We start from the raw sequence: 26,007 nt of genomic DNA, 5'->3' as shown, positions 1-26,007 counted from the left end.
GAATCTTTTAAACAGGTAATCATGGGGGCCGAAAATTCATGCCTAGGGATGGATGTGTACGAATTTTCGTCCATAGGGAAATATACACTAGACTTGCTTTCGTCGATGGACATTTTCAAATCCTCCACCATTTGCTTGGATAAAATCATTCCCCATGATGGAAGCATTTCTACTATGACTGTGCTTATGGTGATCTGCTTTTTGAGATATCCGTGGAAGCAGACCCTTTACCCTTCAAGCATTCCATGCATCTTGACTTCTTTGGAATTTAGAATCAACTTATTAATGCATTCTTTGGAAACATTAAGTCTGAGCTTTTTTCGTTATGCTTAAGGGCATGATGTGGACAAGGTTTCCAGAATTTAAGATACAATTCCTCAAGATGTGACCATTGACACTTAGGGTTATGTAGAAAGGATCAACGTCTTTCTTTTTCCCTTTTTAGTTTTTGGTAACATTTTATCTTCGTAAAGTGATGAGTCATTACTTTCCACAGGAATGCCAAGATCATCGATTTGCACCATGTTGATGGATGTTTCTTTCATAGCTTGGTCAACATCAAAGGTAATGTTTTGAGCTTAAAAAAGGTCAGTAGGCTTCTTATCCCTAACATCAAAAGCTAATTTCCCAATAAGGCATTGAAGTATGCAACCAAGATTACTTCTTTTGGGGGCCTTAGCTCCTTGGGGATCAAATGGATCATTGTATTAAATCTTTGGTTGAACTCTCCAATGGGTTAATCCCCATCCTCTATCTCATCTTGATGTCGCAATTGATGACTTCTCAAGGCAATTATGAAGATAATATACCCCTAGGAACATTCATCCACTATACCAAACATGTAACATATGAAAAACCCTCACAAAATCAAGATTCAACAAATTCGCATTTCCATTAAGGTAGCAATTTAAACTTCATGAGCGAAATTTTCATACATTATGCATGTGACATGAATAAAGAGATAGATCATAAAAAAGGCACTTACAAGTATAGCGAATATATCCAATCATCAAGAGAGACAAAAATCGAAGCTCCAAGACCAAGACAAGATTTCCAAACATCAAAATGCATCAAAGATATCCAATTCGTCCTCCAATAGCTATAGAGAAAATCCCAGAAAAAACAATGATCCAAATCCAAGTGATGCAATCAAATGACCTTTCATCAATTTATATCATCCTCTAAGGGTTCGATTTTCCTAATCAGGACTAATCATGCCCCAACTAATAAAATAATGTGCAAAAATAACATTACTTAGTGACAAGCCCACCAAGATAGCTCCATAATACAAAAATAAGCCTCTCAAGAGGGAAAAATGATAAGTACAATAGGTTGAACAGCCCTTGAAGAGGCCTAGTGGAGTCCAATGTATGCCAAAATGAATGGATGGGCTCCAAACATAGTGATAAAGGGGGTAGCCCCTTGATATACAACCAAATGACCTATGGTGCTCCCAAGTGGATATGGGGGCACAAAGACATCCACATGGGTCTCCAAATGGATTGAACAAGTCTGTATCCCATTTGTAAGGGTTGGAACAATGATGCAAGCCCTCCCTTTGTCTCCCGTGGTGAGACACATCCTCCTCTGGGTCTTGGATTAGCTGCCAAGTGTGTGGTTCAAGAGTGTAGCCGGTAGGGCAAGGTGGTCCACGTGCATCATCATTGTCAAATAAATGGAACACGAGCAAGCAACTGAAGGATCCCATGATGTGGCAATCTGCTTTTTGCTATGGTGGAAGCCCATGTGTCACGCCCCCAAGCCTACGGTAGTCTTGCAACCGTGCCGGCAAGGTGCGGCACCACCGAACGCTTTCTCTTTAACAATAATAACGTTATGGGCTACGCCTTTTTCCAACATAACCATACTTAACTTATATTTTGCAACCGAGTAAAAGAAATATCCTTTATACTTTAATGAACACCATTCTTATTCATCATCCATGTACAATTAACCGAGAACAACAATTGCAATAATCAAGTACAACGGGAGGGGCAACTCCCAAAAAGTCTGCCCGACAATTTTATTATATCAAGAATATCAGATTTTACAACAAGTGTGTCTTGGCTGAACCAAGTCTCACACTTAACCAATTTTTACAAAAGACAGGCCACCTGCCTTTTACAACACATGTGCACCCTCGCACGAAGGGAGGTGCTCACCCGAGCCACCCAAGATCCCTTAGTCAAGTCCTACACAAAACTGCATCCAAAACGAACCCCGGCACACTAGCCTCCACTTCACCCGACACAAGAATACCAAACTGCACCTTGAATAACCTACGCATGAGGTATGCGTAGTCCTTCTCTCTCATGCGCAGTTTTTTACCCCTCTCTTATGCGCATAAAATGAATGAGATTCGTTGGTGATTAAATGAGCTCATGCTCCTCTTATTTATACGCTCCATACACTTTGGATATAATCTTGGGCCGACATGTATAATAACATGAAGTCTCCCCACGTTATATCTTTATGGTGTTTTACTTTATTATATTTTATTCTCCACGTCCACCATGTATAAATCTTCGTATTTTCTCTTACATGGTTTGATTTATATTATATTTTTTTATTGTTTTATTATCCACACATGTGAACCTTCGTATGTCCATATACGCTCAAGTGTACTAACACTTAGCCATTTTTGCACACGCTCCTTATCGTCGCATTTCGTCACATTTAACTCGTATGATCGTCGCACCAACGTCGTAGCTCGTCGCACTCCCGCTTGCCCGCGCGCCCGTGTGCCCGCCCGCGCCCTCGTGCACGATCGCCCGCCCGGCACCCGTCGCACCGCAGCTCGGAGGCCTTACATTCTCCTCCACCTGAAATCGTTGTCGTCCTCAACAACATACCATCTCGGTAGCCCTCCACCAAGATCATCATCATTCAGGATGTCGACCTTTCTACACAAGGCAAACATCCTTGCAACATATGTAGAGACTCTTTCTCCACTATGTCCCGGCCTAGTGACCACTGCCACCAAGCTCACCATACCAAGGTATGTATCTCCATAATCCATGCTCAAGTGTATCACCAAAGCATCATCATCATCATCATTGTAACTCCATCACTCCAAAGTGCCTCATACCGATCCTCTACATCAAGTCACTCTTCCAAGCCATGCCCATACATGTACTTTGAAAGTATGCATCCCATACTGCATCAAAGTCACCTGACCTCAGCTCCTCAATGCATAAGATCCTCTAAGTCCACCGTACATGAAGTCCCTAAAAGTCACAACAATCTCATGTCATCATGAGCTCCATAAACCATCCCCAACCAACACCTCAGCAAGCATACAAAATGCCTCAGCTCCCCATGTAGTAGGAATACTTCATAGCTGCTCACATGTCCATCCAAGTCTTTCAATCTTCGGTTTAGTGAACTCGGTCACTCAACCATCCCATCATCATGTCATGAGTCCCTTCACCATAGCTCCTCCACCAAAGTGTCCACCAAGACTTGCTCTTGGTCTCGGCCATGAGAAGTCCACCCAAAACATCACAAGTGTGTGCCCTCCTCAATCTATCCATGAGTCATGAAGGGCACTTAGCCAATTCATGTGGCTAAAGCATGACTCAATCTTCCCCAACGATCATCAAGTTCCACCCTTGTCAAGGGCCTTTGCACCTTCAACCATAAGGTCACAAGTAGCCCCAACAAGCTCTGCAATAGTTGACAATCCTTGCTTCTCCATACAAGGTTCCATCATAGTCATCCATGGTAAGATGTCCTCTTGCCTTGGCAAACTAGCTTTGCCCTTCCCTGCACATGGTCCATCTACCAAATGCCCAAATGAAACACAAGTATCATCACTTACTTCATCATCATGAGGCTCCTCCATGTGAGTGACCTCATCCACACATGTTGACAAACTGCACGATCCTGGTTCAACTTGATCAGCCTCAAGTTCATCCTTCATCGTAGTCATGTCTTCAACATCCTCAATCATCACGACTTCCTCTTCCTTGATGGCACAATCTGCAACTTCACCTTGCTCCATTGTCCAATCGGGTTGAAGAAGTTTTTTCTCAACTTCCTTCTTCAAGGCTATGAGATGCCTCATTTCCTTTTGGTTCAATTCCTTTCTTGTCTTGAGCTCCTTGAGTTTTGCTTCAATCAAGTCTATTTCCTTTGCAAGTCTAAGAGCTTCCCCTCTATCAGGAACCCCTTCCTTAACCAAGGCACGAAGAGCATCCTTTGCTTCAAACAACCTTTTGCCCCATTCTTCAAATCCTTGTTTTACTCTTTCTGACTCTTCAAGTAGATTCCCTTCGAATTCTTCGAAGGATGCATAACCCAATTTCTGCAAGATAGACATCTTCATTTGTCACCAGCTCCGACCGAGCTCTGATACCAACTGTCACGCCCCCAAGCCTACGATAGTCTTGCAACCGTGCCGGCGAGGTGCGGCACCACCGAACGCTTTCTCTTTAACGATACTAACGTTTATGGGCTACGCCTTTTTCCAACATAACCATACTTAACTTATATTTTGCAACCGAGTAAAAGCAATATCCTTTATACTTTAATGAACACCATTCTTATTCATCATCCATGTACAATTAACCGAGAACAACAATTGCAATAATCAAGTACAACGGGAGGGGCAACTCCCAGAAAGTCTGCCCGACAATTTTATTATATCAAGAATATCAGATTTTACAACAAGTGTGTCTTGGCTGAACCAAGTCTCACACTTAACCAATTTTTACAAAAGACAGGCCACCTGCCTTTTACAACACATGTGCACCCTCACACGAAGGGAGGTGCTCACCCGAGCCACCCAAGATCCCTTAGTCAAGTCCTACACAAAACTGCATCCAAAACGAACCCCGGCACACTAGCCTCCACTTCACCCGACACAAGAATACCAAACTGCACCTTGAATAACCTACGCATGAGGTATGCGTAGTCCTTCTCTCTCATGCGCAGTTTTTTACCCCTCTCTTATGCGCATAAAATGAATGAGATTCGTTGGTGATTAAATGAGCTCATGCTCCTCTTATTTATACGCTCCATACACTTTGGATATAATCTTGGGCCGACATGTATAATAACATGAAGTCTCCCCACGTTATATCTTTATGGTGTTTTACTTTATTATATTTTATTCTCCACGTCCACCATGTATAAATCTTCGTATTTTCTCTTACATGGTTTGATTTATATTATATTTTTTTATTGTTTTATTATCCACACATGTGAACCTTCGTATGTCCATATACGCTCAAGTGTACTAACACTTAGCCATTTTTGCACACGCTCCTTATCGTCGCATTTCGTCACATTTAACTCGTATGATCATCGCACCAACGTCGTAGCTCGTCGCACTCCCGCTTGCCCGCGCGCCCGTGTGCCCGCCCGCGCCCTCGTGCACGATCGCCCGCCCGGCGCCCGTCGCACCGCAGCTCGGAGGCCTTACACCATGGCTCTCAACACTCACCCTCCAAATGCCAATATGATCCTCTGGAGGGCTTGGACCCCGTATAGGGAAACCAAACCCCAAGATGAAGATCCTCCTGTAATCTTGTATAAGATCCAATGCATCCCCTCACCTTTCAAAACAACAAATCATTAGTGCAATTGAGTAAATGAGCTTACAAATCATGGAACCAAGTGGCATGTCCTTCCATAATGGGCTTTAGAACGTACAAGTGTCTCCAAGTTCAAGAAGAAGGTTAACCAAGGACCCTTTTAGGTTGTTTCAGCCCCTATGGGGAGTGACATGCCCATGGTACATCCATCAAATGGCAAGAGGCATGTGATATAATGATGGAACGGAGTGGGGTATCAAGGAAAGGCTCCAAGCCACATGCCACAGTACAAGGGTAGTTATGATAAGGAAAGCCCACATTTGGATGTATGAATGTAGGAGGGAGCAATCATTGTACATGAGTTACCCTGACCTTTGTTTTCCACCCTTCTTCATATGCCTTTTGCCTTTTATCGATTTTTCTTTTATAACTGCTCGGGGCACTAGGGGATGCTCGATGTTTAAGATATAGCAATGAATACCCCCTTTAGGTAGGGCAATGCATCGCCTACGAGGGGTTGGGACAATCATGGGTTCCTTAATGATGTAAGGGGCCAACATAAGGGGCCCTAGGAACTAGGGAGATGGCCATAATGATGGAGGTAGAGCTCATGTTTGGCTTTTGCCCACGTACCAAATTTGTATGTCCCAACCATCTTTTACATTTTCTGGTACATTTCTTGTTGAGAGTGGCCAAATTGTGCTTTTTCCTTTCTTTTTAGTTGCATCAACCTTCGAGGCATCGTTCCAAGCCTGACCCAAAGTGTGGTCGAGGGAAGGGAGAAGCGAACTCCTTGTGGACAAATGTGGACCCAGATGGGAAACATGGTGAAAAGGGTTATAATGAGTGGAGGGGAGTGATGTATGTGGTGTCGGGAAGCGGGACCACGCAACCAAAATCAGGGTTTCCCATGTAGTGCCACCCCTAAAGCTAGTAGTCAATAAAGGTGATCCCACGGGACTAGGATACAAGGTTAACCATCAAATTGGACAGAGACAAGAGTACAAACCAAGCCCACTCTTTCCGTCGAATTCCCCACTAATCCATGCCCAAAATTGTCCATGATAATAAGTAAACAAAAATATCCAGCTACATAATGAAGAGCCATACCTTCGGGGTTGGAAGGCCCACCTTCAAACATACGATCATAACCGATGGGCAAGGGAGCATATGGTTGGCTTAGGTGGCAGAGATAGTGGCACATCAAGCTATTTGGTGGTTGCAAGCGGTTGCTGTCTGTCGGTTGAGGATCATCTAGGAGAAAAAAAAATTCCCCTATGGATATCAACCTAAGTTACCAGAAAACGGATACGGGAACGGATACGGGTACGGGGTTTGAAACGGATACGGCAAATTTTCAAATAATCTGGATACGATACGGCAGGAAACGACACATAATAAATATATTAAAAATATATATATATATATATATATATATTAAAAATAAAAAATTCATATTACCATTCATATTTCAGAATCTAAATTATCATCTATGATCTATCATGATTCATGATTCATCATCATCAATTCAAGTTTCAACTTTCAACATATGCCATATGGCATAAACATTCAAGTTGGAAACCTGTTTCTCATTCCAATTTCCGTTCCTGTTCTCATTCTCATTCCCGTCTTGACAATTGACACTACATTAGTAATCAATTTTATATGCATGACAGACTTGCACATGCCTGGGGATGTGCACATTTCTTATTCCCCAAAATCGTCTGACCCCGTTTCTGGTTTTGTCCTCATTTCCTGTTTCTTGTTTCTACTATCTAGTGACATAGTAGGTGACCACGAACACCATAGGTCCCATCCCTGACCAATGAAATATTCTAAAACAAATTAAATATCAGATAACTATTTGAAGTTGTATACGACTGCATTTAAAAGAACAACACAGTGACACACCTGTGGCTGTTACTCCTTTTCAGGGATATCTACAGATTCTACACTCTACAAATAACCATAAAGTAAACCATAACCCCATGTCACAAGGTTTGACTTTGATCAACTTTGACGAAATTCAATCATGATGTTCATATTCAACGAACCTAAAATAATTTTTGAGGATTGACAAACCTCATTGAACCTCATGGATGTTAGTGTTGACCAAGTCCATAGTACAAGCTCAATCATCAGATAAAAACTTAAAAAGACGGACACCATAAGCTTGAAATGCAGGATACAGTAATCTGGGAGGTTTAAAGTTTAAAGACAATGCCATGTTTGATATTAGAAGGGCAGACAAGTACACAGGTTAAAAACTCCAATTTTTTAAAGAACTTTTGCTAGAATACAATAAACAAAAAAGGGTGAATTCTCACTGTCTCAACAATGAGCATGAGCATCTGTTGATTCTGTTCGTATCAAAATGAAAAACAATTGTGGCAAACAAGCATAACCAGGACCATCATATAGCTATTATATATGTCAGGGACTGCAGTCGATATTTTTGGTACAACTCTTATATGTTAATGCTATTAATACAGCTTTGAAAATCATGCTAAATAAGATGCAAAACTGCAGTATGGCATGCACAACTGTAGATGAATCGAACGATAAAATCATAAAAATAGACGCTGATCAGTGATAACTAATAATTTGTGTACCTTGTAGGCTTGTAGTTGTCCAACGATGCCGGCAGGTTCAAACTTCAGTCACTCCAATGAGCAGTTCCAGAATCCAAACTTCCAAAGTTCAATGACGGAGTGAAACTCTCAGCGGGGGCACTGAGCAGTGAACTCAACGGCGGCAGTCAGAGCTCTTTAGAGTTCAGACTTTTCGTTTAGGGATTAGGTTAGGGTAGATAGTGATACTAGTAACTAGAATGAACATTGAATAATAAAACCGTGCCGTAATTTGTAAAGTGAAGTTCAAACTTCAAAACCTAAAATGCCAGATTTTGAAGATCTGTTCCCGGCGGCAAGTGATAGCAACAAAGTCAGGAAATGTATTGAAATTTTTTAAATACGAATCACGATTTTGCAGATACGTTTTGAAAATTTCGAAATACGTTTTAAGTTTTTCTAAAACGTATCAATTTTTTTTAAACGGGAGGTTTTTTCCTAGAAAACGCCTGAAAAACGGCAAAAAAAAATTCGATACGTATCCAAATCACCAAAAACGTTTTTTAGCCGTTTCTTTGCCGTTTCTGGGGTGAATACGTATCTGATACGTAAAACGGCGTTTTGGCCTGCCAGGGAGCCGTTTCCGGTATCTTAGATATCAACCACAGGTGGTGGACCATGGGTAAAAGAACCATCAAGAAACTTGGTTGTACGATCTGAGGGGGATGTACGAGTGAGGCACACACTTAACATCTGAGATTGGAAGAAGGAAACTCAGTAAGGATCTTTGGTTACTCTTTTAGATCCAGCTAACGAGCAAGGTGTGCTATACTCTGGATCCATCTTGGTCAAATATTTCTAACACTTTAAGGATGTGTAGCCTAATGTATGTACCAATCTCAATATTATAAGTCGGTCTCCTAGAGGGGGAGGCTATGGGGAAGGTCGATGTCTCACCATCTTGCTGCTTAGTGTGCTCTAGAACTCTACTTGTCATTTGTTTCTTCAATCTGACAAATCAACACGGAAGTATGAGGTAATCAATTTCGTCATCCCAAGGCAGGACATGGCGTGGAATAGTTGAGATTTGTGAATAAAAATCTCTCCTGATGAAAAAGGCTAAGCATCCCTAATCCTAGTACTGAAAAAAAAAAAACGTAGAGACGGTGCCTCTCGAGTTCCCTCTAAAGGTAGCGATAGTGTCCTTTGATCTCATAGTATAGAGGGCACCAAAAATGAGGTGTCTCCAACTCCTAAAGGTTTCACACCTAGCAGATCCTATCAAATCATGGCATATGGTGATCTACCCCTATCCAAAGTCTATGGGAGTTGACCCAAAGTTGTCCCAAAGGGATCCTGAGTGAGTGCATCCAATGTCTGCATATATAAAGGGGTCATATGACCATGCCATTATGCAGCTCCAAAAAGTTCTCTAGGTAGAAAGACATCTTCTAGCCCAAGCTTGTTGAGGGTGAGATTCAAGTGAACTGAGTGTACAATTTGTAGATATCCTCGTTGATAGTTTAGTTCAGTACCAGTCTAGTCAGCAAGAGGTAGCATGTTGCATCAAAGGAGAATTTGAACAAAGGAAGGCACCCTAGGGAGAATCTAATCATCTGAAGAAGCCAAGATGCCTCTAAGTACCAACCTTGCACCCAACATGGGGAAGGATCTAAGGCAAGACCCTCTAAGGAACAAAGTGTATTAGTTTTTGTAGCATTGCATGTGTTCTAGCCATGAAATTTGGTCGAGAGGCTAGAATGCATGAGATCTCCAAAACCCTTAAATCTTTTCTAGAAATTCCAAATAGAAATGACTTAATTAAAATACTAACCTATTTTTTAATGTTTCCTAAGTCTAAACTTAGGAAAATTGATAAATTAATCAGAATTAATTAAGTCAAGGTGCGAATAGTCTAGAAACTCACATGGATTGACTTCAAGATGATCCTAGCCTTTGATTAACTTTTAATCTTGGTCGTTGGTGCTCCAATAGAGGATTATAAGAAGTCGATGGGCACTTGGAGAATACAACTGAGCAATTCGATTTCCTTGGCAGATCAATTTCCAAAGCAGCAACAGTTCTCGAGAAGCCAGAGATCAAAGCAGAGACAAGGAGGGGCAAGGACAGTGAGGCTGGAGGAAGTTTTCCAGATCCATCGACTACATTTGCAGAGAGGCCAAAGTTTCTCCAGGAGGTTGCGCAGTCCTAGCGTAGAAGCCTGAGAGGGTAGTTTGATTTGGTGAGAGGGGTAGACGTCTTAAGTTCCAGAGGCCAGGAAGGAGTCCCAAAGTGCCAGAGAAGATTTTCCCAGCCAGCAACAGGCAGGACGGCTTGATTAACAGTCAATTCGGGTAGCACGCAGAGTAGGCAGCTCCAGCTTGACGTAGAGCCTGCACAGGCCCAGTTGGACGACTTTCTTTTTAGCAGCAGTTGAGGGCCGGAATTGCCGAGAATGAGGGTAATTTCCCTCTAGATATTTTTGTCAGTATTTTCTCTGCAAGATAGCCAAATTTCGGCATCCAGACTATTGTACTCGTAATTTCTCACTATTGTATAATAATAAAAACACTCAATGATTGCACCCATTTTCCCAAGTTGGGTTTTTCTGGGGACATTTGTCCAAAAATAACTGTGTCAATTTTTATGTGTGTGTGCTACCATTTTCTTAGTTTCCACCACTATTTTCTTCCGCGGTTTTATTGGTGAAAATCACGGTGTGAATTATTTGATATTTGTCGTAGCAGATAAATTGTTAAATAAATCAACAATTAGGAAAATAATTTCCGGTTGTTGTGATAGATGAAATTTCACATGGTGTCAGAGCGTGAGTGATCAGCCGAGAAGCTCAGAAGCGGAGGAGAGAATTTCGTTATTCAAAGGGAGCAGCAGGCTGAAATTCTCAGAGGTTGTGCAATACCCAGACAGGCAAGGCCGAATTGCTGGGGCAGAAACTCAATTTTCAGTTGCAAGTTGGCAAAAAAGTCGAGTTGCCCAGGATAGTGATTCCAGCAGTTAGAGGGAGCAGCAGCAGCTCAGATTTTCGCTGAGAAGATTCCTTGGTTGGATTCAGAGGGTTTTGTAGCAGCAAAATCAATGTCAGGTGGAAGAGAAAAGCACCCATAGAGGGAAACTTTCTCTCAAAGAACTTCAAGTCAGAAGTTCGTTTTTTCCAGCAGCAAATTGGCAGTAGCTAGGTGCAGATATTCTCACTCCAGAAGGGAGTGTGTATAGCAGAACCAACAACCAAGTGCAGGGAAAGAGGGGATTTTCGATAGATTTAGAGAAGGCCACAACAAGGCTTAGAGATCAGGATAGGTTAGGGGGTTCCTCTAACTATGTCATCTAGAAGGCCAAGATGTCCTTCCTGTTGGATGAATATGGCCTAAGGCTCTACATAGACAACGTTGTGGCAGTTCCCATGGATGCGAATCAGCTGAAGGAATACTAGGGGGAAATGGCGAAGGTGAAGTGGTTGATCCTAGATGGAGTCCAGGACCATATAGTCTTGTTGATATTGCCAAACAAATGTGGGATGCTCTCACCCAACTATATCAGGGTACTTTCGAGCAATAGAAGATGTTTCTGGAAGAAAAGCTAAGATGCATTAGGATGCAGAAAGGGGAAGGCATAGATCCCTTCCTCACTAGGATTCAGGAGGTCCGAGATCAACTTGCAGTTGTTGGGGCAGCGCCTCAACCAACAAAGCTAGTGCGGTTGGCACTAAACAGTGTCTCAGAGGATTGGCAAGTCTTCGTCCAAAGTATATTGGGCAGAGACAAGCTACCAGAATGGGACAGGATGTGGTCCAACTTGCAGCAACAGGAGTTGAGGCGAGCTCTTCTAAAGAGCTCCATTAGTGGCAACAGTAGCAGTGGATCGAAGGGTGTGAAGGAGGAGGAGAATGTGGCCCTCGCATCTAAGGGTCCCAGTCAGGGGCAGGGGGAGCAGAAGAAGAAAAAGGACCTGTCAAAGGTCAAGTGCTTCAGGTGTGGCGAGTTTGGCCACTACAGTACTCAGTGTCCTCTCAAGAAGAAGGACAAGCAGGAGAAGCAAGACCAATAGGCAGCATCCGCGGAAATAGACAAGCTTTCCTCTAGGCTAGAGGAAGAGTTTGTTATGTTCGCAGATATACCTCCAGGAGTGAGGTGGGGTGATTTGGTGTTGTAGCCCCAGAGAGATACAGAGATGGGCAAGGTCCTTGAGGATTCCACCTCATGGATCATTACCTGGCTATGGTGGGGCCACAGTATTCAGTAGCAGGATGGATCAATGTCAGCCATGCAATTAGATTATAGTGACAGTTGCAGACTAGTGGCAGTCAGATACTGAGGAGCGCAATGCAGTGTTGACAGCAGAGCAGGTGGCTCAGTGCAGAGTTAGCAGCAGCGCAGATTCTTCAGTGGCAGTGTAGAGGCTAGTAGCAGTGAGGACTCGGGAGACAGATGCATCATACTAAACACAAATGATTCAATATTTTGGATGCTTCTCAGTTGCAACAGCAAGAGATGAGAGGGAGTTGCAATGCAGATGCAGCATCAGAGTTGCGTTGTGGATGGTGGGCAGCAGCCAAACATCAACAGCGTGATAAGAGATGATACAGAGACAAAGTGTTCTAGCAGGATGTGCAACACTACAACACAGTCCTCACTAAGAGGGAGTGTTAGTTCTTGCAAAATCGGATGTGTTCTAGCCACGAAATTTGGTGGAGATGCTAGAATGCATGAGATCTCCAAAACCCATAAATCCTTTCTGGAATCCACCTAGAAATGACTTAATTAGATTAGTAACCTATTTTTTAATGTTTCCTAAGTCTAAACTTAGGAAAACTGGTTATTAAGTCAAAGTGAGAATAGTCTAGAAACTCACACAGATCAACTTCAAGATGATCCTAGCCTTTGATTAAGTTTTAATCTTGATCGTTGGTGCTCCAACAGAGGATTATAAGAAGTCGATGGGCACTTGGAGAATACACTTGAGCAGTTCGATTTCCTTGGCAGATGGATTTCCAGAGAGCAGCAACAGTTGTCGGAAGCAGAAGATGAAGCAAAGACAGTGAGGGGAAGGGACAATGAGGCTGGAGGAAGTTTTCCAGATCCATCGAGTGCATATGCAGAGAGGCTGGAGTTTCTCCAGGAGGTTGCGTAGTCCTAGCTGAGAAGCCTCAAAGGGCAGTTTGATTTTCTGAGAGGGGAAGACGTTTTCAGTTCTAGAGGCCGGGAAGGAGTCCCAGAGTGTCGGAGAAGAATTTTCCCAGAGAGCAGCAGGCACGACGGCTTGATTAGCAGTAAGTTCGGAAAGCACGCAGAGTAGGCAGCTCCAGTTTGACGTGGAGCCTATGCATGCCTAGTTGGACAGCTTGCTTTTCAGTAGCAGTCGAGTGCTGAAATTGCCGGGAGTGAGGGTAATTTCTCTCTAGATATTTTTTCCATTATTTTCTCTGCAGGATAGCCAAATTTTGACGTCCAGGATATTGTACTCAGAATTTCTCACTATTGCATAGTAATAAAAACCCTTCGATGTTGCACCGGTTTTCTCAAGTTGGGTTTTTCCTGGGACATTTGTCCAAAAATAACTGTGTCAATTTTTATGTGTGTGCTAGTATTTTCTCAGTTTCCAGCGCTATTGTCTTCCTTAGTTTTATTGGTGAAAATCATAGTGTGAATTATTTGATATTTGTCGTAGCAGATAAATTGTTAAAGAAATTAACAATTAGGAAAATAATTTTCAGTTGTTGTGATCAATGTTGCACAAAGCGGAAGCGTTTTTTGGAAGCGGGGACGCCGAAGCGTCATTTTCCAAAAATCTAGGAAGCGAAGCGTCCGCGGAAGCGTTTGCTATATATATATATATATATATATTGCATTTATACTCAAAACAAACATCCCAAATACCAAATTAATTGTAGAAGACATGAAAACATGCATATTTTTGCATAAATCAAGATAAATATAACATCCATTGTACATTAATGATCTAGAATCTAGATTCTTCTCCTCTTGTCTAGCCTTTGCCTCTACCTCGATTGTCTAGGGATATTAGTCAACATTGCCCAATTTTGATCAAACTACCTAATTCAAGACTTAAAATATGGTAGAAAAAGCTTAACATGTTTGATCGATGATTTTGACTTGATTGAAAGGTAATTTTTTGCTAAGGGCGTGCCGCGTGACAAAGGAGTTCAACAATTAACACCACCAACACTAGGGTACATATAGGGCTTGGTGCTCTTGATTAAATGCTAATCACATACCTTCATACTTGATATAATCTAATGAAATGCCACAACCCCATTGATACTGAATTCCTGAAAACTGTTAAGTCTGCTGAATTTTGAATAGGATATGAAATTCTATTTTCTCCATATGAAATCCAATGAGGTTGGAACCACTCTCAAACATCCTGAGTCATTTCATGGTAATGTTAAAAATTTAAGTAAAAGGATGAAAATGAAAAATAAAGGAGAATGTCACTTTTACTTTAAGAATTTAACATTACCATGAGGGAGGATCTGCGATATTTATATTTTTTTTGCCTTCATTCGTCACCCTAACCCAAGGTGGACCCACCCCCAACAAGAAAACTCACCTAAAATTAAAAAAAAATTGAAAAAAAAACGATTTTCTAAACGCTTTTCCGGAAGCTTTTCTAGAAGCGTACGGAAGCATACGCTTCCTCCTCCGAAGCGCCACGCTTCCGACGCCCGAAGCGTCGTACGAAGCGCACTTCGGCGCTTCCGTACAGTGCTTCCAAATTTCCAGGAAGCGGCTAAAAAAGCCGAAGCAGCGCTTCCGAATTCAGAAGCGCCGCTTCCGGCCAAGCTTCCTAGGTGCTTCCGTACGGGACGCGCTTCAGGGCTTGGAATTGTGGGGGGGGGGGGGCTTTGTGCAACACTGGTTGTGATAGAAAAGAAACCAAGCAGAGAATGACCTCAAGGCAAAAAGGGTGGACGCAAAACTCTACCTAAATGATGGGCTATGGGACCATCTGCTTGTGTCGGACGATGCACCTTAGAAGCAAGGTCTGGACTATGTACCCGTACTCTATCCAATCGGAACGAACAAAGTTCGTTCTTCAAGTTAAATACTCCAGAAGATTTGGAATATGTAGATCTCCATTGAAGATACAAGAACATATATTAAAGTGTATGAATGATAATCATGTACAAATGAGAATGAGGGTCTGCATATATACCCTAGGCAGGTACCTCTTCATGGAAGGTCATGTCCCATTTAAATTTTAGACATGCCTCTTCATGTACTAATTACTAATAAACTAATCATTATTACAATTATCATCATTATTTATATTTATGTTATTTTTATATATATTTTATTCATAACACCAATCTATTCTAATTTGTCTATAACAAGTTCGGTCCCCAGATTTAGGAGCCATCGGGAACTGTGGGTCTGATAACCACCTCCAATTGATATTGTTTGGTCGAAATGCCATGAAACTGACCCAGGAAGCACTATCTGGAACCATACCCTTTACTAAGCTGAGGCTAGAGAGCCAACTGCAAACCAAAATGAAACCCTGTGAACTGTACTGCCAGGTAAGGGTAATCTGTGGTGATCTCAATCTCTATCCCTCGATAGTAGAAATGTAAGTCTGTAAGAGAGAGCTTTGATGCATTGAAGATCAAAACCTTGGTTTTACCCAGATTGACTGTCACTTGTCGAAGATCACAAAAACTGGCCAGTGAGAACTCAAAGAGAATTCCAGACTGAGTCCGTTAAGAATTAGGGACAAAGTCTTGTCACTACAACTCCGGCACCTTATATTCATGATCCATCTTGTCACGGCCCTTAGAAAATGTGTGAACACATGCTAAACTTCAGGAATGGCTATAGTTCCAATGCTTGATCAGTACCTACTAAACTGACCTGTTTGTCAAAATATTTCACAAGAAATGCTATCTTGGAAATTTGTGCTTAGGAATAGAAAATTTAATTCAGGACAATAAGCTTTGAGTTGTTCGGACAAACCTCACAGCACACTATAGAAAATGACAGTTAACAAGGACATGGATAAGTATAGGAATAAAAGATAATATAAGAACTGATTCATTCTCGCATTCAACCAAGTTGACTAATAGATTTACAGCTCTTGTTGTGAGTCCATATTAAGCAAAATTAGTTTTTCAAAAAATCGGTAGGTTTTAAACAACCAGAACGGATACAATCAATGGCAAATTCAGCGCATGGTAGTCAAAGTAGCCCATTAGTCATAACAAATTTGCTTCACAGATTCTAGGTAATTTATCGTAATAAAATAATGAGATCTAATTTAGTAGTTGAATGAAAATTTTAAACACAGAATGAAAGAGGAAAAAAGAAGGCAACCATTGCAAACATGATCATATAAAAAAATTAGCTGTGACAAACAATTAGGAAAAATGAACAAGCACAGAAGATACCATTTAGGACTTGACACTAATGAGAAAATGATTTAAACAGAAGTGAACATGGTAGAAAGAAAAGGTGATATTTCCATACATGATGGTAGATATAACAGAGGCACTCTGGCATAAACCGTAGGTTTGCAGCCTCCCCCCAAATAAGAAGATATAGTCCCATATAAAGAATTTTCCGCTGCTGCAGATCCTGTTGGATGTTGGGTAACCTGTTCTTAAACCAAGCAATAGAAAAAAGCTTACTAGCATTCTTTTTGGAATAAAGAATTCAAAACACCGCTTCCGAAAGAATTCTTAAAGTTCAGTGACAAATAATTCCATTTTAATGTTTTCCCCAAGTAACTACACCTTAAAATCACTTATAATTGCACATGATATAACCATCTTAATGAAAATATTGCCAATCAGAAATGGCAGCTTAACCATCAACAGAATTTCAACAACACAAAAGTCCAACAGCTTTTAAATAATACAAAAGTCAACAATTCTTACCAAAGGCTGGATTTACGTCCTAAATACTTGTGCCATTTCCTGTAGTTCTTAAATAACTTTTTCATAACCTCATCCACGGCATGCTCATCCAACTGAAAGCACACACATTCACATCATTATCTATATTTTTCATGTTCAAATCGAAGGCTGTCAAATTCAGTGGTACATGGAGAACCTTTGGCAGTGGCTCACGCTTCGAGGTCTTCCGTATGTGTACATTAGCAAGAAGCAAAATTAAGTGCTCCCTCTGATTAGCTACATTGTCCTTCTGCAAATCATTCACCAATTTAATAAGCCACAAAGATCTAGTCCCAACACAATAAGTTAATAAAAGAATTTAGATCAACACGAACCTCTAAAAGATCAATACATTTTTGCTCTGAATCTAAAACCAGTATTTAGAGGGTTGCATGCACATTTGTAGTCAATTCAAAACTAATTACCTGAAATCCAAACATAGCTTGAAGCCAATCAAGCAAATCTTGATTTGTTCCTGGTTTTTCATTTTGGCGGTTTGCAGGCCATGGCAGTCCACGGGTGTTGCGGATAGCTGTCACGGCAGCCTTAATCTACAGTAAAAAGTGAAAAAGATGCATCAGCATTGTTTTCCAGAATAGAATGGAACACTAGTCATAAAGACAAGAGTGTTCAAGTTCACAATTGCATCTATGCATGGGATATCAACAAACCCATCCAATTGAATTTCCATGGCCACGGACCTCAGGAAACTGCATGATTGCTTGATTTGCCCCAGCTGGATCTAGAGGAAGAATGTTATAAGGCACATACATCTCTGTTTTTTTCTCGACATCTTTTCCAGCTTCCATAATCTGCAAGGAAAATTGGTATTCAGATCACATTCTTGTATAGCTTATCAGTTATACTTGAACCATTCTTGCATAAGTAGAGATTCTACAATGAAGGCTATAAAAATCCATTTCGATGCTTCAAAAGGCATGGCCTTTTGGATAGATAAAAAACCAGGGAATCCATAATGTAATTAGTTTTCAGATGTAAACAACACTACCTGAGCTGGCTAACCTCCAATTAAGACATTGCTGGCATTTTTTTTGCAATAAGAGCTCAGATTAAATCTTGAAATATAGCTTTCTTAGACTCAAAAGTATGATGAAAAATTAATTTTGCACAGTTTGCATGAACTACTCTAAAAATAATATTCTTGTGCAATCTATATGAGTTATAAATTGGCTTGTCCATTGTCGCCTAAAAGTTGTTTACAATTCCTTACTTGTGGGTCAACTTCTGCAGCCTCCGTCTGGTTGACCGCCTTGAGCACTTCAAATAAGATTGCAGCAGTTTGATATGCTTTGGTAAGCGCTGCTCTGAAAAAAGCCAAGAGGTTTAATGAGATCAACCCAACAGAAATTAAATTTAATAAAGAAATTAATGAGTGCTGAATTCACCAAAAAACATTGAGAGCAATTAAATGCCACTTTGTTCTGTAAAAGAAACTATATCCTCGGTGCCCAATTAACATGTTCACTTCAAGACTGACCGATCAGCTTTATCAGCAGTTGCATCAAGTGCCTTGACATATTGCTCATAATATCCTTGGTAAAAGCTCGACATTTCTCTTGCATCACTTTTCTTCTTTCTAGCCACCATGGTTGGCATAGCATCCTGAAATACATGGAAGTCCATAAGTAATCTCAATTGAAAATGAAATGTAATGAAGATAAATGATAAGATAAATTTATTAATGCCCAAAGAATGACCACCAAAACTAGGTCAATGGGACTAAAATAGTACATCAAGTGAAGGTTCAAAGTGAAAGTGTGAAAGCATCTCCTAGAAATACTACAAGCAGGGAAAGATAAAGAACTGTGTCTAACTAAAAGCTAAATGTCTAGGAGAAGACACACAATAAGGTGCAAGTGCAAGAAAGATTATTGAAACCTATGATTTTCAATGCCAAACAAAAGAAAGGATATCATGGCCTACTAATGCTAGATTTTGCTGCTGAGGACAAGCGAGGCAATCACAATACAAGTGTGCACTAGATTCATCAATCATTGTGAAAGAGTCAATTCATTAGAGGGCAATATCCTTCGGGGAGTGGCTAGAGCTGAGAGGTCCTAACTACATGATCCTAGATGAATACAACAGCGAGGAAGTCTATATCTCCTAGCATCCAAGGCCATAGGGTAGAATCTTTAGATGGAAGCCTCATTGTTCAAGCAAACCTAAGGAGTGGTGTGTTAGATGGGAGTGCATAACTCTAGGGCTGCCTAGAGTTGATCTATCTATTAGTCCAGTAGTGTACAGCTTATGTTCTAGAACAGCAGCTAATCATGGGTCTCAAGGAGGTCAGCCAACCTCCCATGGGGAAAGGGAGAGGGGAGGTTAAGAGGAAACCCAATGGGATCCAAAATATCATGGGTCTCTAATAGCCACTTGTTGCACCAATTAGACAAGACAGCTAGAAAATAACATGTGATCCTCTTCAAAGTCGTCCTCTGGGGGAGGACTTAGATCTGCATTTGAATACATACCCTCATGAAGAGGTCAAGACATCTAGTTGAGATAGCAAAAAAGTGGAAAGGGAGCTACCGAATCCCTACATAGGCAGTAGTATCTCCCTCTAATCTCATAGTACATGGGGAATCAAAAAAAAAGGTGATACTCCATCTCTGACTCCTAAGAGTGGCACAACTAGCAACCATGTCCAATCGCAAGATGTGATGATCTATCTCAATATAGAATCTATAGGAGCCCAGCCAAAACCGACCAAGGGGATCCTAATGGCATGCATCCAATGTCTACATCTATATGGAGTTCAAACAATGAGGCCACCCTTCAACTATGAAAAGTGATCAAAATAGAAAGCCATCTTCGAGTCAACAAGATCCAAAGGCACAATCCAAGTCTTCCTCTAGGGGAGGACTTAATTCTGCATTTGAATACTTACCCTCATGAAGAGGTCAAGACATCTCTAGTTGAGGTAGTAAAAAAATGGAAAGGGAACTCTCGAATCCCTATATAGGAAGTAGTATCTCCCTCTAATCTCATCGTACATGGGGAATCAAAAAAAGATGTGATACTCCATCTCTGGCCCCTGTGAGTGGCATAACTAACAACCATGTCAAATCGCAAGATGTGATGATCTATCTCAATATAGAGTCTATAGGAGCCCATTCAAAATTGAACAAGGGAATCCTAAGGGCATGCATCCAATGTCTACATCTATATGGGGGTCAAACAATGAGGATACACTTGAACTATGAAAAGTGATCAAAATAAATAATCGATCGGGAAGGATGGCTCTGCACCGCAAGTCCTAGGGTTTTAGCTTTTGCAGAAACGGCAGACTGCGCCAGACAAAAAACTTCTCCCATCCCTGACAAGCCCAGGAACGCTCATCCCTAAGATATACAGTACTACTTTCAATGGAAAACCCTCTGGGGGAGGGCGATGCGCCTCCCCCACAAAACGACGAAGGGCCGCATCAACATGCGGAAGGCAAAAGAACAGTAAACCAAGAAGAAGACGCAAACCAAAACTTTCAGAGAGCAAAGCAAGATATTCCACCACCAGAAGTTCGCTCAACAACATGCAAACCAGTGGCAGCTGAGCGTCCAAGAGTTGAACTTCCTGCTCACAAAATCAATGCAAGAATACAATACATGAAGGACCATGCTCTGATAGGAAAGTTTATCGGACTATGGCCAACAGAGAAAGCGCTCAGAGGATGGATAAATGCAAAATGGCATCCCAAGGGACACATAACCCTGCAGCTAGGACCGAAAGGGTTCTTCACCGCTATATTCAACTGTCTGGAGGACAGAAACAGGGTATTAGATGGAGGCCCTTATTTTTTCAATGCTGCTGGTCTATTTCTCAAAGGGTGGGTAGAGCGCTTCGATCCGGATAAGGAGGACCTGAGTAGTGCTCCTGTATGGATCCGACTGTACTCGCTGCCTGTGGAATACTGGGAGGAAGACTCATTACAAGCGCTCGGAAATGCTCTAGGAGAATTTGTCAAGATCGCAGAAGAAACAAAAACATGCAGATACACATCATTTGCGCGTATTTGTGTTTACATGAATCTCAACCAAGCTCTCCCAGATGCGGTAAGTGTTTTTCATGATGATATTGAATGGATTCAACCGATTGATTATGAACATGTACCTTTCAGATGCCGCAGATGTCATGCCTTAGGACATCTATTTAGAGACTGCCCACTAACTCAGAAACCATCTCCCTCCTCTGGATTGGATGCTACTGAGGCAGATGGCTTCACCAAAGTAGCAAATCGTAGGAAATCTCATAAGAAGCAAGCCTCAAGGACCAAGATGCCACAACCCAACCCCTCAGTGCCCTCAACAAGTAATAGCTTTGGAATCTTAGCTAATCATACTGATCTCAATATGGATTCTCCAACCCCCTCAGATCCAGAAGCAATGAAAAACAATCAATCGAAACAGGTTATAGCCTTCAAATATCAGGAAGCCTCTCCAAACAAGGAAGCCTCTACCTCTGATAAGCAGAAGGAACCCGTATGGACAACCCAAGCAATGCAGATGGAGGAACCCCAATCGCAGGCAAATCCAAAAGCGAACCCTAACGAAGAATTGTACTATCCACAATTTATGGAGGAAGAAACAGAAGCAATAAACTTAGGGGACCTGGACATTCCAAGTCTAGAAAAGGCCTGCACAACAAATAACTTTGATGATATACCAATGGGGCAACTTGAAAATCTGGAACAGGTCTTATCAAAGGCGCAAAGGCATAAATCATTGGGCATACAAACTGGAGGACCCTGGGATGGAAGACTCATAGCCAAGGATATCAAAAAGAGAGGAAGGAAAACTGATCTACAAAGGACAATCAGAATTGGACACCTATTAGTGGAATCCGGTAGGTACTCCAAGTTGACCAAGTACTACAGATCTGAAAACAATCCATCCCAATGAAGTTAATCTCATGGAATATAAGGGGACTCAACGGTCCAAGGAAGATACAGATTCTTAAAAAAATGATAAAGCAAGAAAACCCTCAAGTTTTGTTCTTGCAAGAAACCAAATGTAATTCTCATACTATAAACAGATTTGCTGCAAAAATCTGGCCAGGAAGTTTCAATGTCGTTGTGGATGCTGATGGAGCCTCTGGAGGACTAGCGATCCTTTGGGACTTGGGAGCTATAAATCTAAGCGACACCCATGCTCATAGGAACTTCTTACAGGCATCCTTTCACATCACTGGGACAAATTTACACGGGCTCCTTACCAATGTTTATTTTCCTCAGGAAGCCTCCCTCAAAACTGAAATCCTCAATTCCCTTTCTGTTCTCAACCAACGCAGGCAGCACCCCTTATGGATCTCAGGTGGAGATTTCAATATGATCACTAGATTGGAGGAGAAAAGAGGAGGTCGATGCAGGGGCAGTCAGGAAGGACTCCCTTTAAAGGACTTCATTCAGGCTAATTGGCTTATAGACCTACCTTTTAACAATGGATTGTTTACATGGAATAACAGAAGAGCAAGGAATCAGCAGATAGCCTCCAAACTAGATAGGTTCTTGCTTTCGGACAATGCTATCCACATCGGTGGGGACTTCTCAGCATCCATCCTGCCTCTCTCAGGCTCTGATCATTGGCCCATTTCACTTCAATGGTCACGTCCAGGAAATAAAATTCGCAGACCCTTTCGTTTTGAAGCTTTTTGGATGTCCCATCCAGACTTCCAAAAACTTGTTAATACGGAATGGAATAATTTTGCCCTGCCTCCAGGATCAAAAATGTTCCAATTTCAACAAAAGCTTAAGAATTTAAAGGGCAAAATCAAGCACTGGAACCATACTTCCTTTGGCAATATTTTCCAAAGCAAAAACTCAATTGAATCAGAAATGAAGCAATTGCAGCAAAAGATTATTGATGAGGGGCGCTCAAAGGAACTGTCAGCACAGGAAAAAACTCTTGAGCTGCAACTTGCAGAACGGGCTAGGCAAGAAGAAACGCTTTGGAGGCAGAAATCAAGAGTTAGATGGCTCAGAGATGGAGAGAAAAATACAAAATTCTTCCACAGTACAACCATACAACGAAGAATGCACAATAATATCACTCAAATTCAGAATGAGCAGGGCGTCAGGGTGGAAAAGCATGAGGATATTGAAGGTGCTCTATTACATTACTTTAAGCAAATGCACCGGGAGCCAAATGGAAACAGATCACAGGCAATAGAGAAAATTACCAGGAACATTCCTAAGCTCATCACTAATGAACACAACCAACTGCTTCTCAAACCAGTAGAATTACAAGAGGTGGAACAGGCAGCGCGACAATTAAAAGCTGGTAAGGCCCCAGGACCGGATGGATTCACTTCAAACTTCTTCCACTACTTCTGGGATTTGATTAAAATGGAAGTCTGGCAAGTGGTTGAGGAGTCGCGATCTCGTCGATGGATGCTTCCAGGGATGAATGCAACATTCATAGCTCTGATTCCCAAGGTCGATACGCCAAGCACTCCTGACAAATATCGACCTATTTCTCTTTGCAACATAATCTATAAGATCGTGTCCAAAGTCATAGCGTCCCGCCTCAAAATGTTACTCCCTATCATTATCTCTCCAGAACAATCGGGTTATGTGGAGGGACGGCAGATCACTGATGGTATCATTTTGACGCATGAAATCATCCACTCTCTGAAAATCTCTAAAAAGCCAGGTATGTTGCTTAAATTAGACCTTTCAAAAGCATTTGATAGCCTAAGCTGGATGTATATTGAAAAAGTTTTAACTGCTTTTGGTTTTGCTGCACCCTAGATTAGGTGGGTCATGAGCCTTATTTCTACCTCCTTCTTTTCCATTCTAATCAATGGCATCCCTTCTGATACCTTTCATCCTTCTCGAGGGATCCGGCAAGGGGATCCACTCTCCCCTTTTTTGTTTGTCATAATGGCTGAGGGTCTTGGCCGCAGCATCAAATCCGCACAGCAATCCCAGCTCCTCAGAGGCCTCTCATTTCACAATTCCCCTGCTTTCACTCACCAGCAGTTCGTTGATGATAACATGCTTTATGGACATCCCTCAGTCCAAGAAGCGCGTCAACTTAAAACTCTTCTCTCTGACTTCTCTGATGCCTCTGGTGCCTCCATCAATAAATCCAAATCGCACATTTTTTTCTTTCACACTCCAGCGCCCACTCAGTCTGCAATCATCCGCATTTTGGGATTCTCCTCAGCAAAACTTCCTTCCACTTACCTTGGAGCTCCCCTGATTGCCTCAGCTCTTAAGCACTCTTCTTGGAAAATCCTCCTAGAGAACCTGGAAGCCCGCCTATCCTCTTGGACCCACAGATCTCTCAATATGGCAAGCAGGCTCGTTCTAATAAAAGCAGTTCTTCAAGCCATGCTGTTATATCTATTCTCCATTTTCGCTGCCCCCAAATGGGTTCTCAAAGATCTCATCCTCCTTCAAAGATCTTTTCTCTGGGGCAGTAATGGCAACAAACGAAAGTGGGCTCTGGTCAAATGGGAGACGGCCTGCCTACCAAAGAAAGGAGGAATAGGTCTAAGGGATCCCTCTCTTAGCAACAAAATTATGGGAGCTCGAATTTGGTGGCAATGGCTAGCTAAGCCGTATATTCCTTGGGCTTCTCTCTGGACAACGAAATATGCCAGGAACTGCCCAATAGAGGAACGAATAAGACTATAAGAGATTACCCTGGGATCAATTATGTGGAACTCGGCCCAGCAACACAAAACCCTCATTCAGCAGCACAGCTTCTGGGAGGTTAAAAATGGAAGCACAGCAAGATTCTGGGGAGATTCATGGCAGCAGTTACCCAGACTAAAAGATCAAATTCCGCCTCATCCTCAACTGGAGCAGGAAATGCAATCTCAAGAGGTAGTAAAAAATTTCTGGAGCAACTCTTTGAACCATGATTACAGGGAATGGTTAACAGCGGATCAAATTCTCAGGCATGAACAAACCCATATTCAACAAACCCTGGACACAGAATTAACAAAAAGAAGAATTCAACACTCTGAGGATAAAGATATACTAAGATGGGGTTACGAAGAAAAAGGTTCCTTTTCTACAAGAGAGGCCTACAACATCATAATCAAAGAGCATATGCTGCCAGATCCCCTTTGGAATAAAGTATGGGACCCATCCTTATGGCCGAAAATTTCCACTTTTCTCTGGATCCTTTGTCACAACAAAATTTTAACATGGGATAATTCAAGGAAACGACGCTTCCAAGGCCCTTCCATATCCCTGAACTGCAAACAAGAAGAGGAAACCACAAGGCATCTCATGCACTCTTGTCCGCTGGCACGAATGCTTTGGGAGAAAGCCAGCTTTCGCTGTCAAAAGGAGGGAAGAATCAATGGAGATATCATTGCTACTATCCGCAGCTGGACCAATAACCCCTACCAAAGTAAAATCTTAAATTTCCTCTGGAAGCTCATTCCAGGATTCATCATGTGGGCCATTTGGAAAGAACGAAACAACAGAATCTTCAAGGACCATCACAGACAGGTGGGAGACATATGGAAAATCATCTGTCAAAACATTGAAGAAACCATCTCTCTCAAAACCTAGTACAAGGAAGATTTCCCTTCAGACCCCCAAGAACAATCTATATGGGCGAACTGGAATTTTAAAGGGAAGCTCGATCAGCTGAACAAAGAAACAAAAATGCCAAGAAGCCAAGCTCCTCAGAAATGGCTATCTCCTCCCATCCATATATACAAGCTTAATTTTGACGGAGCCTCAAAAGGGAACCCAAGGAAATTTGGCTTTGGAGGGCTATTCAGAAATCACAAGGGAGATCCTTTGCTAACCTTCCTAGGCTCCAAAGGATGGGACACCAACAACTCTGCAGAACTGGAGGGTCTCTGGCAAGGGTTACAAATAGCGCAAGGCAGAGGCTTCTTTCCTCTAATAGTAGAGGGTGATTCCCAAATTCTAATCAATATGGTTACAAGAATCCTTCAGGGTTCCCCCTCATGCAAAGTCTGTAAC

The 26,007-nt window shown here is 41.8% G+C and overlaps 1 protein-coding gene across 1 annotated transcript in view; it reads right to left on the bottom strand.

The window, feature by feature from the left end:
* Nucleotides 1-26,007, bottom strand: part of LOC149237038 (callose synthase 3-like) — a 305,860-nt gene that overhangs the window by 214,383 nt on the left and 65,470 nt on the right. Inside the window, exons 4-10 of the mRNA XM_089372560.1 lie at nucleotides 18,535-18,659; nucleotides 18,268-18,361; nucleotides 17,738-17,848; nucleotides 17,462-17,587; nucleotides 17,194-17,286; nucleotides 17,019-17,110; nucleotides 16,609-16,735 (exon numbers count right to left, since the gene is read on the bottom strand). Coding sequence (XP_089228686.1) covers nucleotides 16,609-16,735; nucleotides 17,019-17,110; nucleotides 17,194-17,286; nucleotides 17,462-17,587; nucleotides 17,738-17,848; nucleotides 18,268-18,361; nucleotides 18,535-18,659 — 768 coding nt within the window. The remainder of the gene's footprint in view (nucleotides 1-16,608; nucleotides 16,736-17,018; nucleotides 17,111-17,193; nucleotides 17,287-17,461; nucleotides 17,588-17,737; nucleotides 17,849-18,267; nucleotides 18,362-18,534; nucleotides 18,660-26,007) is intronic.

The sequence above is a fragment of the Pinus tabuliformis genome, chromosome 8 (assembly GCF_031772625.1).
Source record: "Pinus tabuliformis cultivar Carrire ecotype Pingquan chromosome 8, CPIR1, whole genome shotgun sequence".
NCBI lineage: Eukaryota > Viridiplantae > Streptophyta > Pinopsida > Pinales > Pinaceae > Pinus > Pinus tabuliformis.
This window is presented reverse-complemented; position numbering and strand designations above follow the sequence as displayed.